Consider the following 18,690-nt stretch of genomic DNA (forward strand, 5'->3'; position numbering starts at 1 on the left):
AAGGAAAGTTAGGAAATACAGTAAAGTGAAAGTATACGTTTTCGGCATTCTCAAAAATTGTGGTCCGAAACCGAAAGTTTAGATCGTAACGTTGGTTTTCGTGTTATAATATGGGCAACTGGTTGGTTTTGTGGCTTGTTAGAAGCAATTGAATGTTGAGAAAGTCGTTAAGCATTCCATAACTGTGGGGGTAGTGTATAGGACCAACATTATCCCCTACTCAAGAGTGAATTGCACGTATGACGATTACGTTCGCGGAGCTGAAGTAGAGTAAAACGGTATAATTGATGATGCCCCATGGCCAAGACCTGTGAGATTTCTAGAAAACTAGAACTTACTAAGGTCTATAATCAGTTGGTACCTTTAAATATTTGTAAGACCATCATACTACGGGAATGTGGAAAAAAAATTGTGTTACATAATGAAAATAATTGCAAAATTCAAAAAGTTACAAATTTGATGTAACTTTCAATGATTGTTTGCTCAATATTATGGAGCGACGCTTGTATACTGTCTACAAAACTTGCAGTGGAGCACTCAGTTGCTCAGTTACAGTTAGTACGCATGTTTATCAAAAGAAGCGATGAAATTGGTGCCGTATTTCTTTGTTTGTTTGACGATGAGATGAATATATGTTCAGTGAGATGGAAATCGGAACAGTTCCCCTATGAAACAATATGAAATTGTGTTGAAAAGTAATAAGTTATTCAAGTATTGCCTTTTGGGGGGTGTGCATATTATACCGTCTTACCATAGCTAGATAAAAATTCTCTTTCCCCTCAGCAAATATGAGAAGATCCATAAGCTACGTAACGCAAAAATCGGTCATTTTTCACACTTTTTGTATGAAATATCTGAAAATTTTATATGGGATATCACACATCAGGGAACCCCCTTCCCCCTTTAAATGTTACGTAATTTGTGGGTGTTCCCTAATATTTCACGAAACCATTTAGAATTTCGTCCAGTCTCTTTCTCCCTTTCAAATCATGCAGTGAAAAGTAGAGTGCAAAAAAATGGAGGGTCGGTTCGGGACCACTGTTTGCCGGTCGGTTTCGGACCACCCCGACTTTTTTCTCAAAATGACACACCGTACAACAATACCACCTCATACGACCTAATCTAAGTACGTGCAACATAGCTAAAACCATAAGCAATAAGGATAAGGGGCCTTTCACAAATTACGTAACGCTGTAGGGGGAGGGAGCGGTTCAAGTGTTACGAGTGTTACGATCCATACAAAAAAATTAAACCTTTCATACAAAAAGTGTTACGAGGGGGAGGGTTGGGGTCCAGAATCACCAAATTTAGCGTTACTTAATTTAAGACAGAACCCTAACTTATCGTAAAATTTCTCAATACACTCTAAAAATATTTAACCAATATCTCCTGCAGCCAAAAAATCAATTCCAACACAATGTGGCGTGGTCAAAACACAATATGGCTCGAAAACTCCGAAAACGCAACCTTGGAAGATGGCTGCCTACGTCCAAATTAGTAGTACTGGTGCAGTGTTCTACTGACAATACAGGCATATTTACCGAAAGCGCCATCTATGAGATAGACCGGGGGGGTCGGTTTTGGAACACTCTCTCCTATCGTATTTTTGCCATAACTTTTGATCCCATGATCCGATCTGTCCAATTTTTAATAGGAACAATGGGACAGGATTCCCCGTCGAATGCAACTTATTGCAAACAAATCGGATCAAGATAAGTGCCTAAAATATGAGTGAGTTTTATTTTGCGCACATACATACACACAGACAGACATCATCTCAATTCGTCGAGCTGAGTCGATTGGTATATAATACTATGGGTCTGAATATATAGCCTTTTCGTTACACCTTGGTGTACGAGAAAGACAAAAAAGTGTATCAAGCATATTTAGTTACATTACGCTCGATTCATGCACTTCTAATAAACGCACTAAACTGATAAACAAAATATACCCCGAGCAGCACAAGTTAGGCAAAAACTGTTACAGCAACTTGATTGTGACTAAAACTGGATTGTATAACATTTCACCGAAAACTATTTCGCGGAATTCATTTTCGCGGTTGAACATTTCGCGGAATAACATTTGGCGGTTTGTAACTTTTCGCGGTATGACATTTGGCGGATTGTACCTTTTCGCCGAATGACTTTTGGCGGAATGTATTATTTCGCAGAATGCACCATTTCGCGGAATATTAATTTTTTTTTTTTAACTAATTTTATTTGCTAATTATCTAATACATGCATTTATCTCTTAGACTAGGTGTTCCGTGTTTTCTTAACACTATCATCCTTATTTGCTATGTTACGCTTTTAGTTATTATTAATACATTTCAATTGCCTCTGGCAGTTAGGATATTTCCTTTGGTTGAATTAAACCATGTAGGAATTCATAAATGTTTTCTACTTAAACTAAACTTAACCTACTTTACACTAAGGGTACAAGGAGTTAATCGTTGCAATAGAAGATTGCAACGATTTTTGTCTAAAATTCGAAATTATTTTGTTGGACATTTGTTGCAATGTCTCAATATTAGAAATTCTATGAAGTTCATTGGTACTATACCACGGAGGCAACTTCAGAATCATTTTCAAAATTTTATTTTGAATTCTCTGAAGTGCCTTCTTTCTGGTATTGCAGCAACTAGTCCATATTGGCACAGCATACAACATGGCTGGTCTAAAAATTTGTTTGTAAATCAAAAGTTTGTTCTTAAGACAAAGTTTTGATTTTCTGTTTATAAGTGGATATAGACACTTAATATATTTGTTACATTTGGCTTGTTTGATCTAGCGAAGTCCTAAATATTTAGCTTCGCTAGACCAATTAATTGGAACCCCATTCATAGTGACAATATGTCTGCTAGAAGGTTTCAAATAAGAAGCTCTCGGCTTATGTGGGAAAATTATAAGCTGAGTTTTGGAAGCATTCGGGGAAATTTTCCATTTTTGCAAGAAGTGGAGAAAATATCCAAACTTTTTTGCAATCTACTACAAATGACACGAAGGCTACGCCCTTTGGCTGAGAGACCCGTGTCATCTGCAAACAAAGATTTTTGACACCCTGGTGGTAAATCAGGTAAGTCAGAAGCAAAAATGTTATACAATATGGGCCCCAGTATGCTGCCTTGGGGAACACCAGCTCTAACAGGTAATCTATCAGATTTAGAATTCTGATAGTTTACCTGCAGTGAGCGATCTGATAAATAATTTTGGATCAGTTTAATAATGTACAGAGGAAAATTAAAATTCATCAATTTTACAATCAAACCTTCATGCCAAACACTGTCAAATGCTTTCTCTATATCAAGAAGAGCAACTCCAGTCGAATATTCTTCAGATTTGTTGAGCCGAATTAAGTTCGAAACTCTTAATAACTGATGAGTGGTTGAATGCCCATGGCGAAAACCAAATTGCTCATCAGCAAAAATAGAATTGTCATTAATATGAACCATCATTCTATTTAAAATAATCTTTTCAAACAGTTTGCTTATTGAAGAGAGCAAGCTGATTGGGCGGTAACTAGAAGCCTCAGCTGGATTTTTGTCCGGCTTCAAAATTGGAACAACTTTGGCGTTTTTCCATTTATCTGGGAAGTATGCCAATTGAAAACATTTGTTAAATAAATTAACCAAAAAGGATAAAGAGCTCTCAGGAAGTTTTTTGATAAGTATGTAGAAAATACCATCATCACCCGGGGTTTTCATATTTTTAAATTTTCTAGTAATAGATCTCACTTCATCCAAATTAGTTCCCAACGAAGGGTCAAAAACATTCTCTTGATTGAGAATGTCTTCGAAGCTCCGTGTAACCTGATCCTCAATTGGACTAGTGAGACCTAGACTAAAATTATGGGCACTCTCAAACTGCTGAGCAAGTTTTTGAGCCTTTTCGCCATTTGTTAATAAAATTTTATTTTCCTCTTTAAGCGCTGGGATTGGCTTTTGAGGTTTTTTAAGAATTTTCGTTAATTTCCAAAAGGGTTTCGAACTGGGATCCAACTTCGAGACATTATTCTCAAAGTTGGTATTTCTCAGAATAGCGAAACGTTTTTTAATTTCATTTTGCAAATCTCGCCAAATAACTTTCAACGCGGGATCGCGAGTTCTTTGGTATTGCCTTCGCCTCACATTTTTAAGACGGATCAGTAGCTGAAGATCGTCGTCAATAATAATGGAGTTGAATTTAATTTCACATTTAGGAATTGCAATGCCTCTGGCTTCGACAATTAAATTTGTCAAAGATACGAGCGCATTGTCAATATCACTTTTGGTATCCAAAGGAATATTAACATCAAAATTCCTATCGATATATGTTTTATATAAATCCCAATAAGCTCTATGATAATTAAAAGTAGAGCTGATTGGATTATAAATGACTTCTTGTGAGATTTCAAATGTCACAGGAAGGTGATCAGAGTCAAAGTCAGCATGAGTTACCAATTGGCCACACAGCTGACTTGAATCCGTTAAAACTAAATCAATTGTAGAAGGATTTCGACTGGAAGAAAAACAAGTAGGGCCATTGGGATATTGAATAGTATAATATCCCGCAGAACAATCTTCAAATAAAATTTTGCCGTTGGAATTGCTTTGAGCATTATTCCATGAACGGTGTTTGGCATTGAAGTCACCAATTACGAAGAATTTTGATTTGTTGCGAGTCAGAATTTGAAGATCAGCTTTTAACAAATTCTTTTGCTGCCCATTGCATTGAAAAGGCAAGTAGGCTGCAATGAAGGAAAATTGTCCAAAATTTGTTTCAACAGAAACTCCCAAGGTTTCAAAAACTTTGGTTTCGAACGAAGAAAATAATTTATGTTTGATACGTCTATTAATGACGATGGCGACCCCACCACAGGCGCTGTCAAGACGATCATTTCTGTAGATAAAATAGTTTGGATCTCTTTTAATGGAGAGTCCTGGTTTTAAATACGTTTCAGTTATAATGGCAATATGCACATTATGAACTGTTAGGAAATTAAATAATTCATCTTCCTTACCCTTTAGAGAGCGGGCATTCCAATTTAGAACTTTCACACAATTATTTGGATCCATTGAAACGGAGTCCGATAACAATTTTTTGTGTGTACTTTATACCAACCTGAACAGCTTCAGGAATGGTATTTGCTTTGAACATTGCATCAATCATTTGATGCAATTGTTCAGTTAAAAAATCAAAATCGGAAGCTGTCATGCTACCTGAATCGGCAACATGACCGTTATTTTCCGTAGGGACATGGGTATAAACCTCATTTTGAGAAGAGAAATTTTGTCTACCAGCAGCGATGTTTGCATACGTAGGTACATTCGAAAAATATCGCGGAATATTAATAATAATAGCCTTTGTTCATTCAGCATTCCCACATTATTACCTGCGAGGTCTCTAAGCCAAGTTACCATTTTGTTTTGCATTCGTTTAACACGAGATGAACGAGACTATCCTTCAGCATAGGCTTGCTTGGCAGTCACGCATCTTCCCGCACGGCTAAGGAACGCCTCCCAGAATATTTAGATGTGGTTTTCAAAATTTCAATTGCCCCTTATACCGGGCAGATACATCCATTTGAAGAAGACGTTACCCCTCCTTTCGCCTTATACCGGGCAGACACGTTCATCTAAAGAAGGCATTATCAACTCCTTTCGCCTTATACCGGGCAGATTCATTCATTTATAGATGGCGTTACACCTCCTTTCGCCTTATACCGAACAGACGCGTTCTTTTAGAGAAGGCCTTATCAACTCCTTTCGCCTTATACCGGGCAGATGCATCCATTTAAAGAAGGCGTTACCCCTGTCTTCGCCTTATACCAGACAGAGGCATTCTTTTAAAGAAGGCATTATCAACTCCTTTCGCCTTATACCGGGCAGACGCGTTCATTTTAAAAGGGAAATCAACTTCTTTCGCCTTTTACCGGGCAGATGCATCCATTTAAAGAAGGCGTTACCCATCCCTTCGCCTTATACCGGACAGACGCGTTCTTTTAGAGAAGGCCTTATCAACTCCTTTCGCCTTATACCGAGCAGATGTATCCATTTAAAGAAGGCGTTATCCCTGTCGAATCTAATTTTCAAAGTACTCGCGTTTTCAAGGGCACACCATTCGATACAGAAGCAACGCACAACTGTCATTTTTATTGTTTCAGCTTTACTGCGTCGCAGCATGCGTGAAAAAATAAGAATGACAGTTGTGCGTTACTTCCGTGTCGAATGGTGTGCCCTTGAAAACGCGAGTACTTTGAAAATTAAAACGCGAGTACTTTGAAACTTGGATTCCGTCAGGAGTGCCCTTAAAGAAAGCGTTACCCCTCCCTTCGCCTTATACCAGGCAAACGCATTCTTTTAAAGAAGGCATTATCAACTCCTTTCGCCTTATACCGGGCAGATGCATCCGTTTAAAGAAGGCGTTACCCCTCCCTTCGCCTTAAACCGGACAGACGCGTTCTTTTAGAGAAGGCATTACCAGCTCCTTTCGGCTTATACCGAGCGGATGCATCCATTTAAAGAAGGCGTTACCCTAGTCTTCGCCTTATGCAGGGCAGACGCCTTCTTTTAAAGAAGGCATTATCAGCTCCTTTCGCCTTATACCGAACAAATGCATCCATTTAAAGAAGGCGTAACCCCTTCCCTTCGCCTTATACCGGGAAGACGTGTTCTTTGAAAGAAAACATTAGCAACTCCTTTCGCCTTATAACGGGCGGTAGATACGGTGGGGTTTCAGGTTTTGAAACCCGCACCCGAGTCGAACCCGTACCCGATGGGTTCGGGTTTGAAAAATTAGTACAATATCGGGTTCGGGTCGGGTACGGGTTTGCGAAATAACATATTGCAAATTAATCAATTCAATTTAGTTAATTGTTAGGCTAGTTTGTTGTTTGGGCTAACTTTTTTTTTTTTAATTTAAAGAGATCCAGAAATTATCTAGCTTGAATTTTTCGGGGAAAACTTTAGCGGACTAAAATAATTAAATTATGTCGGATTCGGGTCGAGTACGGGTTTACGAATGCAAACATTTTCGGGAACGGGTCGGGTTCGGATTTCATGTAATTAAGCAGAAATCGGTAATTATTTGAATGATAATTATTCTAACTGAATTCCGCCAAATGGCATTCCGCGGAATGACTTTCGGTCAAAAGGTACATTCCGCGAAATGTCTTTCGGAAAAAAGGTGCATTCCGCGAAATGTGTTTCGGTGAGTTGATACATTCCGCGAAATGTCGTACCGCGAAAAAAAATTCCGCGAAATGGTTTTCGGCGAAATAGTATACAACCCTAAAAGATTGTATAACATTTCGCCGAAAACTATTTCGCGGAATTCATTTTCGCGATTGAACATTTCGCGGAATAACATTTGGCGCTTTGTACCTTTTCGCCGAATGACTTTTGGCGTAATGCACCATTTCGCGGAATATTAATAATAATAGCTTAGTGTTTATTTAGAACTTCCATAATTATTACCTGCGAGGTTTCTAAGCCATTGTATTGACGATTTCCGGCACTGACACAGTTTTTGCCATGTCGCCTCCCCCATCTCTGCCGACTGTGGGTCCCAGACCCTCCACACCGAATAGCAAGAACAGAGCCCTCGACACACCACACTGGCCCTACGGCCCAGCGGAACATCAACGGCTATTACAACAACATGTGCGTCCTGGAGCTGCTAGTTTCGACCCCGGAACCAGTAGCCATTGCACTCCAGGAAATCCACCGAACATCGTTGGTAACTATGGATCGCACCCTAAGTGGATGATACAAATAGTTCGTGGAAGCAGACCAAAACGACTACCAATCAGCCGCGGATGGAGTACTAAGCGATGATCCAGCAACCGAAATCACCGTCGAAGCCGAGCTCCCGGTAGTAGCAGTAAGACAGGAATGGCCGTTCCCGTTAACCATCGTCTCGATTTACATACCCAGCAGAAGACACAAGCACCTAGAAAGTAAGCTGGTAAGTATTTTCGAGAAAAAACCATTTCCGGTTATTGTACTCGGCGACACGAGTGGCTACCACCTGAGGTAGCCGTTCTAACAACACCCGCAGTAACAGCATCTTCAACACGGCTACGGCTTCCACCTTCTGCCAAGGGTCTGTGGAGTCTGCCATCAACATCTCGTTAGCCTCGAGCTCGGTCGTCGGAAGGCTACTCTGGACCACGGACGGTGATCCCAAGGGCCGCGACCACGCACCAATCCTCGTGGCGCTTGACAATTCATCCACCAAGATTTCTCGATGCCCGCGCTGGCTCTACGAGCAAGCCGACTAGAGCAGCTTCCGGCAGGAGATGGAACGAGAACTACAGGAACAAACGCCAACAGCCCTCGAACTCTCCGAAGCCATTCTCCGAGCCGCCAAAAACCCAACCCAAACCCCGGCCGCAAATCAGTTCACTGGTGGAGTGAAGATACCAAAAAAGTCGGTTAAACATAGAAGAAAAGCGCTCCGCGCGTTCAAGAAGGCCAAAGGCAGAATGCTCCCGGACGACCCCGCCTTAGCAAACATTCGGTTGATATACCAGAAATCAAGGAACAATTGCCGGCAAACCATCCGTGAGGTAGAGGAAAATTCCTAGACTGAATTTCTTGATGATATTTCCAGCGAACAGTCAACCACCGAGCTATGGAGGCGCGTGAATAGCCTTTCAGGTAAGCGCCGTGATCACCCTATCAGTTGACGGTAACGTGCAACGAAATCCGGCGATCGTGGCTGACGCTGTAGCCGACCACTTCGGCCAACTATCTTCCTACCAAAAACACCTAGCAGACTTCCGAAGGAAACACCCCGACCGAGTTCCTCCAGGAGACGAAGCAAGTCTCAACCAATGTTTCTCGCTTGAGGAGCTGGAGTTTGCGTTGAGAAAGGGGAAATCCGCCGGACCCGACAACCTCGAATATTCGATGCTGAAGAACCTCCCCCAGCGGAAAAGTTGCCCTCCTTGAGGCCCTTAACAAGAAGTGGCAAAGTGGCACACCTCCAGCTGAGTGAAGGTCCAGCTTCGTCGTCTTCTTCTTCTTATTGGCATTACATACCCACACTGGGACAGCGCCGCCTCGCAGCTTAGTGTTCATTAAGCACTTCTACAGTTATTAACTGCGAGCCTAGTTATTATTTTTGCATTCGTATATCATGAGGCTAACACGATGATACTTTTATGCCCAGGGAAGTCGAGACAATTTCCAAACCTAAAATTGTCTAAACCGGCGCCGGGAATCGAACCCAGCCATCCTAAGCATGGTCTTGCTTTGTAGCCGCGCCTTGAAGCCTGGGGTATACCCGCAACCTTTTTCAGTTCATCAAGAATTTCCCTTCCGAGTGCAGCTCGAACCGAATAAATCCAAAACCATGAAGGATCTTTATCCTGGTGTACGCGGACGATATCCTGCTGGTAGTGATTAGTAAGCGACCAAAACTAATTCGAAGAAAGGCTCAGGCGGCCGCAAGGTTTCTAAGTTGGCCAAATCAGCAGACTACCAAATGGGAGCGGAAAAATGTATTAGAGTCCACATCTGCGAGAGCAATCACCGACAACCCAGTCAACTCATCATGCTCGCTGGCCTCGGGATACCTCCCATCTACACCTGCCGACATCGCGTGCGCCGAATCCGTTGTTGTTCCCTTCCGCTACAAACTGACCGCAGCCCTCAGCTCCAAAACCATAGGCTACTTGGATGAAACTAAGGCCTTCAACGGCCCTTGCTACCTTCTCGACAAGACCAATCAGGACTTCCGATAGAAAACCCAACAGCAGCTACCAAAAATCGCCGGTTGAAGCATTACTTGACGTTCAACTTCGGCTACTCTTGTTCAATCTCAATGAGGTTAAATAAGGGTGGGGTTATGAATATGTTTTTGACTTAGTTTTTCAACAAATTGTCACCTATACGGATTCGCATTATGCGTTTTTCACAGTGTACTCTGTGTTTCGTCTTTAACGTTCGTCCATTGTTACGTCCTCAGTGTTTTTGTGACACCTCTATTTAGTCCCTAATTTAATGCGTATGAGCCTACATAATTGGCTTTCCTATAAATGGTATATCATATGCATTCGCATTGTTTGATTTATCCAGTATATTTTATGCTCCGCGTTTCATTGCGTTTTACAAAATGTATCGTATGTATGTATTATTGAATGTATCCTCCTTCTCCTGAAACCTGTTCCAATCTCCTTTCCAACTTGACTTCCTCTTCCTTTCCATTTTTCACTTCCTTTTCGTCAGGTAAATGATGGAAAGGCCAGTGAAGGCGATGGCACAAATCTCCCAAACTGAGTGGAACGAGCCTCCTGAGCCGACGTTCTGATACCTGATACCTGATACAGCCTTGCAAAACGATAAAGTTAGAGAGCAACAAACAATCAACTTCATGGTTTGTCATCTTTTCAACAAAATATAACCGACCCGGCAAAGAAATACGGACACCACTGGACAACAAAGCACAAGCAACAAGCACGCAAATAAGGACGAAACCCGCAACGTTAAGGGATTCTCTTCGGAACTCGCAACTGTCAACAAGAACGGATCCTTCTAGGATTAAAAATCAAATAGAATTAATAATTTTCCTCGGTACCCTTCCTATCCGAACAATAATCCATAGAATAACAAATTATAACAAAATGAAATGTAACTTGTTCGCTCTAATGGCTCGTTGACACACCGCGTTGTTTGTTGCTCTGTTTTAATCGTCCGATATTGTCTATTTCGAGGCTTGAATAAAGTAAAAATTTGGATCTGAGTTCACGTAACTGTATCATCAGCCCAATTCGTTACGCGTTTGTTTGACCTGTGTGTTAATTTGCAAGATTCACGCGATTTACTCCAATTGACTTTCAATCATCATGGATAAAAACTGCGAAAAGTGTTCTTTGTCTGTTAATATGAGAACAGACATATTCACTGTATGTGAAGGCAAATGTGCCAAAACATTCCATGCTGCCTGTGTTGGTGTGACTGAAGCTGATATGTGTGCTCTATCCAGAAAAAATATTATTTGGATCTGTGATGGATGTATGGTGCTGTTTTGTAGGGTTAGAGAACGCACGAATTTCGATGTGGCTACAAGCACTCTAGAACCCGCTTCGGTAGAAGATGACATCAAAGAATTGAAATGCGCTGTGAACGACATCATCAATACGCTAGCCCAGGTTACTTGCAAACCAATTACTCCTGTATCGTATCCTCATTTAACACCAGTATCGGCGTCCACACTTCTCGATGGGACAAGTGAAGCAATCCCGCATGCTGAAACAATGGAGCCGTCGTCACATTTCTCGTTGCAAGAGGCCGACTGTGGAACGTTTTCGCTGTATTTAACTAATATAGACAGAAGTGCCACTGAGAATGATATTAGCGTAATGATATCACACTCTTAATGCTCCGTTGCCGTACTGTTGTAATGTAGTGAAACTGGTGCCAAAATACAGAAATATTAACGAATTAAATTATGTGTCATTCAAAGCTGTGTTAAATTCAAATCTGAAATCGATAGCAATGAAAACATCTACATGGCCCAAAGAAATAAAATTTCGAGAGTTCGTGAATAAAAGAAACGATACTTGGAAACCTCCCGTGTGATAGAATATGATTGGACTTGTCAATTAAAATCATTATTATGTAGATTATATTTTGAGACGATTTCGTCGCTTGTATGTTCAATGTTGTTATTTGATTCCACGATGAGATTATTGTAAGATGCCAATTAACATGATGCGTGTATTCGAATATTATTTGAGTTTGTTTTGATGTATTAGTTTATGTTACTTATGTTTAAATAATAGTCTTAAGATATTCAATAAGACCAATGTAGGTCAGTTGAGTGTATACAAACAAATAAACAAATAAACAAATAAACTTTTTCCCAATTCTGCACAAGGTGAACCGGCCTAGGGCCGAAAACCTCGTTAACAAAGACAATAATAACAATAATGACTTCCGGACAAGTCGCGGGTTTTCGGGGAAGGGTCGTTTTGCCGAAACCCATTCGGCCGAAAGCCATTTGGTCGAATTCCACTAGGCCGAATATACCATTTGGCCAAACAGACCATTAGGCTGAAAGTCATTTGGCTGAATGGGTCATTTGGCTGAAAGGGTCGTTTGGCCGAAAAGGTCATTTGGCTGAAAGGGTCATTTGGCCAAAAGGGTCATTAGGCCGAAAGTGTCATTCAGCTGAAAGTGTCATTCGGCCGAAAGTGTCGTTCGGCCGAAAGGGTCATTTGGCCGAAAGAGTCATTTGGTCGAAAGGGTCATTTGGCCGAAAGGGTCATTTGGCCGAATAGCTCATTTGAAAAGTGAGAAATGAGGAGCGCGAAGTGAGTAGTGAGACGTTCTACTACTCACTTCGCGCTTCTCACTTTTCATAGCGAGAAGTGAGAAGTGAGATGTCTTACAAATCAGAAATGAGGAATGAGAAGTGAGACGTCTTACTTCTCACTCCTCATTTCTCACTTCTCATGTACTAATGACCCTTTCGGCCAAATGACCAATTCGGCCAAACGCCCCTTTAGGCCAAACGAACCCTTCGGCTAAATTATACATTCGGTCAAACGATATTTTCGATGATATGGAAATGCTAATATCATCTTCCAAACTTAGACGTACATGTTCATGATAGAATTAGAGGCGAAAGTATAGAATTAATAGTTCCGTTAGGATACGGTAGGCATGAAGAATGTTTTCATAGAAGTCGATTTGAAAGCGAGCGGAGGGCAATATTTGTGATGGCACATATCACACGACCCTTATTCTGCCAAGCTCCCGTATGAAGGGGGATATTTTCGGCCAAATGACCCTTTCGGCCAAATGACTCTTTCGGCAAACGACCCTTTCGGCAAAAAGACTTTCGGCCAGATGGCTTTCGACCGAATGGGTTTCAACCAAATGACCCTTCCCCATTTGAAGGCCATGTAACCAGAGCTAATGGAACTGTTGATATTTAGGGGTTTGAGACCACTTCACTCCCCTTGCATTTTTTGTACGGAAGTTTTTTTTTTGCGTGATTCGTAACGTTTGATAACGTTTTCCTAACCTCGGATCACGTTACAACTGTCGGAATAGACAAGTTCGCTTAGCCACCTTTTCATTGTCTATGACATTTATGTGGTACGTTATTTTGCAAAGATTAAGCAAAATGAAGCAGTTTGATGCATGAACTGACTGACTACGCGTCTGCATGATCGGAAGTATTTCAAGAGAAGGTATTGTGAGTAAGTGTTGGTTTCGTGGCCGTGCGGTTGACGTCAACCGTCTAGATGCATGTGCTATGGAGTGTGGGTTCGATTACCGCCCCGATAAGGAGGAAACTTTTCATGAACGGCGTCCGTTGTCACATGCTAGGTGTTAAGTTTTTAGTGTGTACGATCTCTGGTCGAAGACGGTGTTCCTGTCTTTAAAAAAAGAAATTTGGAGATGCAACGTGGCGGGAAATCGTACTTACCTTAATTTTGAATATAGACGGGTAAGCAACTGTGCAATAATCCTATTGATTCACTATTAATCGTAAGATTGCTAGAACCCGCTGATAATGAGGAAAAAGCAACGTTATTATGTAAACACATTTCTTACAATAGGTACTAAAGAAAATAAGGCTAACGATGAAGATTTGATTTTATTTAACATGGAAAAACTGATTTTGAAAGAAGAGTCCAGTAAATGATTTTTAATACATGCTATCGTGGTATAAGTTTATATAAAAGCAACTATAATGATTATTTTCAGTCATGTAAAAATCTTGATTTAATATTGTAGTGAGCTATTGCTATATCTTAAACATTCCCGTATTGTATCACAAGCGATGCTAAAACGCCTCAATCCTACGATATCTTCTTGATACTTTCTCGACTTTTCGACACATAAGCCTTAACGTAAAAGTCCAGAAACATTCCCAGAATGAAAACTGCCTGCAGGAAGCCGACCCAGTGCCAAACCTTCGGAAACCCACAATCTAGCCCTAGCAAGGCCGGCCGTCCGAAATGGAAACCCATGTGGACAAACTGCACCAGTTGCAATCGGGTAAGGTATTTCTTCCACGAACTCTGGCTTCCGTACGAGGCCAAGTAGTAGTAGAAGTACATCACAGCATGGACCAGCGAGTTCCAGACGCCGAGCATGATGACATGACCACCTGTGGAGAAGAGTAGAGAAAAGAAAATTTCAAAAGTTCATACTTTTGAAAAATGTGTATTTTCAAGGATTATACACACTAAAGGGACTGAATGCAAGATTCTTACCCTACATGTGGGAAACTGTACATTTTTTCAATATGCTTCTAAGGGTTTTTTTTTTCATTACTTCTAAATTGGAAAACTTAACGTACAAATCCTCGAGTAAAGTCATTTTTGACAGAATTATTAGCTCCAGTAAGAGGCATACTCATTAACCTACGCTGTTGAAACTGATCAATTACTTTTGGCAAATGTGTACTTTCAAGGGTTATACACTGAAGTGGCTGAATGCGAGATCCTTACCCTACATGTTGAAAACTATACTGATTTGCATACCCAATTATTTTTTAAATTCAAGTTTTGAAGAAATGAACAACATGAAGTTTAACGAATAGCTACCATTACAAAGTATACTGGAGTCTAGCATGGTTTTAACCATTGAATCAACATTCGAGCAACGCCTAACACTACACCCTTTGTCATCACCAAAGTTTGTTACTGACAAACGTACCTTGCAACAAGCCTTTGTCAGAACCTGAACACAATATGACAAGAATCATTTGCCTTACATGCTCTGATATTTCCGAGAATACGAGGGTATTTTCGTAATCAGCGTTAGATTCTCGAATATTTCCATGAAAGTAGCATAAAACCTACGTTAGCATAAAACCGAAATTCGCTCTAGAGAAAATGCAAAATAACGGAATAAAAAGTTAGCAACAAAATTGTCTTCTTTTTTGTCGTGAACAAAATTTTTCGGATCTTTGTCATTATTATCTCCGAAAAAACACAGCTTTGTCGTTGGTTCTCTTTTGTCGTTTGTTTCGTATGCGCATCGACGAAAAATTGATTCCCTGGTTTTAACTATTTTTCAGCACATACTTTAAATACTCCATCTCCATCAAATCCGTATGGAATGTTTCAATTAAATTGGAACCACTATAATTTGGTTCATCGATCATTTGATCCGGAGATGCTAAGTTTAGAGCAAAAGGCAAACATACGTAACACTGATGAAATTTTCTTCGACTCAACGGTCGGTTCAAATTCAAATGACTGAATTTCACATTCAGAGGTGCACGCGTCGTATAGCTTCATGTTTAACATTTAAAAAAAACTAAATATTATTTCGTGCAACATGCACGCAAGATGGTAATAAAGTAACCAGTTTTCCTAGAAATTGGTTCAGCTGTTACGTCTGTTACGTCTGTTACGTCTGTTTGTCTGTGTCAGAGCCATCACCATAGATAAGGTAGCAATAACATACCTGGAACAAATACTACCGCCAAATAACTTAGTGACACCATTATGGCATGATGATATACGTGTAGAAACGAAACATGTGATTGCTTCTTACGAAAGACAAAAAATACCGTATCTGCCAAATCCAGCACTTTCAATAGAAAATATCCGTATGATAGGTATAACTCCTCAAATCCTTGTTTTGTTTCACTGTAGTTAACTGGTTGGCATTTAAAGGAGAAATTTTTCCATCGTAGCATAAGGGATATCTACAAGTAATCATTGCATTGCCAAAAGCTGAATGATTTATGATAATTCACATGACGCCGGAAAAGGATACTTACAACAGTCAGAAAGTAACCGCCGTTCGCTACGACTTGAACTATGTTGTACGTCCTAATCACTGTTTTCAGATCATATGCCTTCCGTTGTTCCATATATTTCGGACCCCATCGGAGAACTACATAGAGGTACGTGCCAATTATCGTCAGTACTGGCCATGTCGTATTAACTAGTGGAAAATTTAGACTTCGCGGATCTGAAACAAACTCAAAAAATTAATAAATTTTCCTACGGATCAAACACTTCTTCAACAAACAGACCTCTATGGTCTTTCATATACTGCTGGAACTCGTCAAACATCCGATCGATCACGAGAGCCATTGTGAAGCGGACCACGCCGGATCCGACCTGCTCCTCGACGCAGGATAGCTTTACAACTAACGTTCTGCCCAGCGGATGAATTTAAATTTATAAAAGCAATGTGACCGAGGTCAGCTCGCCCGATATTTGGTAATTACCTATTAGCTCTAATTCAAGCGGCAGCTCCGAGTAAAGCACATAGCTCGAATTTCGTCAACAGCCTTGACTCCTGGGCACCTCGCTGGTCACCGACGACGGCAAAAGAAAGAAGTGCTCCTCGACAGACAGTCGTCGACGGTCTGAGCGGTTGCTTGCGAAAGCATGTTGCCGCAATAGATATCCACGTACAACATTTTGCGAAACAGTTCAAATTTAATGTACTGGTGTCTTGCGCACAACTTAGAGAAAGTCGTATCAAGTATTTGAATATGGATTAGAAGTATAAATCACAGCATGACCGTGCTCGAACGACACTGTTGTGCCTGTTCACCTGAGTGCATAAATGATGACAATTAAATTATGTTGTTTGGAAATTTAGCAATTATTTTAAATAATTGGGGGAATTGAACACGTACGTCACACAAAAAGTTCAACTGTCACGCTTCAATTAATTCCAACTAACTGCCCGGTTGTACAACCTGGCTTCTCCGAGATGCATCATAAATTCAGGAAAGCGTTCGTTTTCACCGAGTCAGTGGAGCCGCATGGTGTTTGAATTGGCGGAAAACGGTTTTGCAAAATCCAGGACACATTTATGGTGACTGACAACGGAAATTAATCTGTGATATCACTTTGTAAGGTGGCATTTAGGATGGTGATCGCTCGAAAGTTCTCACACTCCAGCTTGTCGCCTTCGTAGTAGATGGGACATAAGAACCCCACCGTACAATATAATACATACTCCGGTAGCTGTATTGTTTCCCAGATTCTGACTATCAGTTTGTGCAGGCAAGTAGCCAGCTATTCCGCGCCAATCTTGGTGAGTTCATCTGAAAAAAAAATACAGATAACTATTCAATCGAATTTACTTAAAAGTTGTAACTCATTTTAAATATTTATAAATATTTGAGGCAAACTAATTCCTGTTTTTATGCACTTGCTTTACCCAAGTAAAAAGTTATTTTTTATCAAAAGTATTTTACCAAAGTTCATCTCTTCATGAGGTCTGTTAATCCTGGCCGAAACTTTTTGGACTAAATGTTGCGCTATGGGGGATCCCCATACAAGCGAGCGGTCAAAAAAAAAATTGGACTTTTAAAGTGATTTTATAATTAGTGTTAGCTGGGTATGGTCGAAAAAGCATGAATATATAATTTATAGCACCCCCTCCCTTTAGAGATCGTTCATAAATCACGTCATTTTTTTTATAAATTCAATTAACGTTACAAAGCAAACCAATTTGGGAAGCTAAATGCTATATTGACCATAACTTCGAATTTCGAATAACTGAAAATTCACGAGTAAGAAAAGAGTGTAATTGGGCCTACCAAAAATGCCATACTCGCGCGAACCTACCGCCTGCATTTTTCTGGCGCTTGCTTTGTTCGCGAGTACGGGCAGAGCAAAGACAAAAAGCAGGGCAGTATTTTGTTTGCGAGTAAAAATCACGGTCGCGAGTATTTGTGGTTACTTCGAATACAATGGATAAACTTCACTTGAGATAAACACAATAACAATAAACAAATGTGTTCTTGCTCGAACATCTGTGATAAACATGTTCCGAGGTTGTTTTATGACATTTTGCAAACTATTCCAAATCACTCGCGAAGCTCCACGAACATTTTTCTGAGTTCATTTTTGTGTTTTCTCTGCGAGTAGTAGGTAGGCAAGAAAAAGGCAAAACAAGTGTTCGCGAGTATTTTGCATTGCCTACTTCTCGTTTTGTGAGCAAGGTTCACAGATTTTGACCACTGTCCACCAACTATTGGTCGAGTTGTCTTATCCCCTCTATCATTTAACTGCAGTTGATGGCTTGATATTTCTTTGGGCATTATCGGTGCTCTTCAGAGCGTAGAACTCCCCGTCTTCCTTGGACACCAGTTTGATGGGCATCATGCCCGCGAGTACGCATGCTGCCTCGCGAGATACGTCGAGGTATGCGATGATGACACTCAGGCACATTAGGCTATGAGTGTTAAAGCTATGTCCATTTAGAATCCGGAATCATCTATTGTTATGCAGCGGCACGGAAAGTGACCGCTGCAAGAATTCTTTTACAGCGGTTTGTCTATCTAGGCGCCCACTTGCTGTGGTATAAATTTCACGGAGTTTCGTGCATCGTGTCTAAAATTATTCCAGATGGAAGCCGAAAGGAGAGAAAAAAAAACCTGTCTCAAAAACCGCGGTCGACCTTCCATAAAGCCCATAAAGGTCTCGCGAAGTTTTGGCCAGATTTGGCGAGTTGCCACTACAGCCGGGAAGTCATCCAGTGGTACCGCGATAATAACGAAGATTTCATCGATAAAAACATAAATCCACCCAACTGCCCACAGCTCCGGCCCATCGAGACATTTTGGGCAGTAATGAAGTGGAAGCTTAAGAAAAGTGGAAAAACAGCTCGGGACGCGACTCAGATGACCAAAATGTGAAACAAATGTGCCAAGGAAGTTGACTCCGGAGGTGTGCAACTTTTGATGAGAAGAATACAGAAGAAGGTAC

At 40.7% G+C, this 18,690-nt stretch overlaps 1 protein-coding gene across 1 annotated transcript; it reads right to left on the reverse strand.

Annotated features, from left to right (window-relative positions):
- Window positions 1-13,573: 13,573 nt before the first annotated feature.
- On the reverse strand, window positions 13,574-16,346 carry LOC134219347 (elongation of very long chain fatty acids protein AAEL008004-like). Its single transcript, XM_062698067.1, has 5 exons — window positions 16,191-16,346; window positions 15,993-16,117; window positions 15,735-15,928; window positions 15,416-15,659; window positions 13,574-14,108 (listed from the first exon to the last, which is right to left on the reverse strand). Exons 2-5 carry the CDS (start codon window positions 16,051-16,053, stop codon window positions 13,798-13,800), a joined length of 810 nt encoding a protein of 269 aa, XP_062554051.1. The 5' UTR covers window positions 16,054-16,117; window positions 16,191-16,346; the 3' UTR covers window positions 13,574-13,797.
- Window positions 16,347-18,690: the final 2,344 nt, after the last annotated feature.

Source organism: Armigeres subalbatus, chromosome 3, assembly GCF_024139115.2.
Source record: "Armigeres subalbatus isolate Guangzhou_Male chromosome 3, GZ_Asu_2, whole genome shotgun sequence".
NCBI classification, from domain to species: domain Eukaryota; kingdom Metazoa; phylum Arthropoda; class Insecta; order Diptera; family Culicidae; genus Armigeres; species Armigeres subalbatus.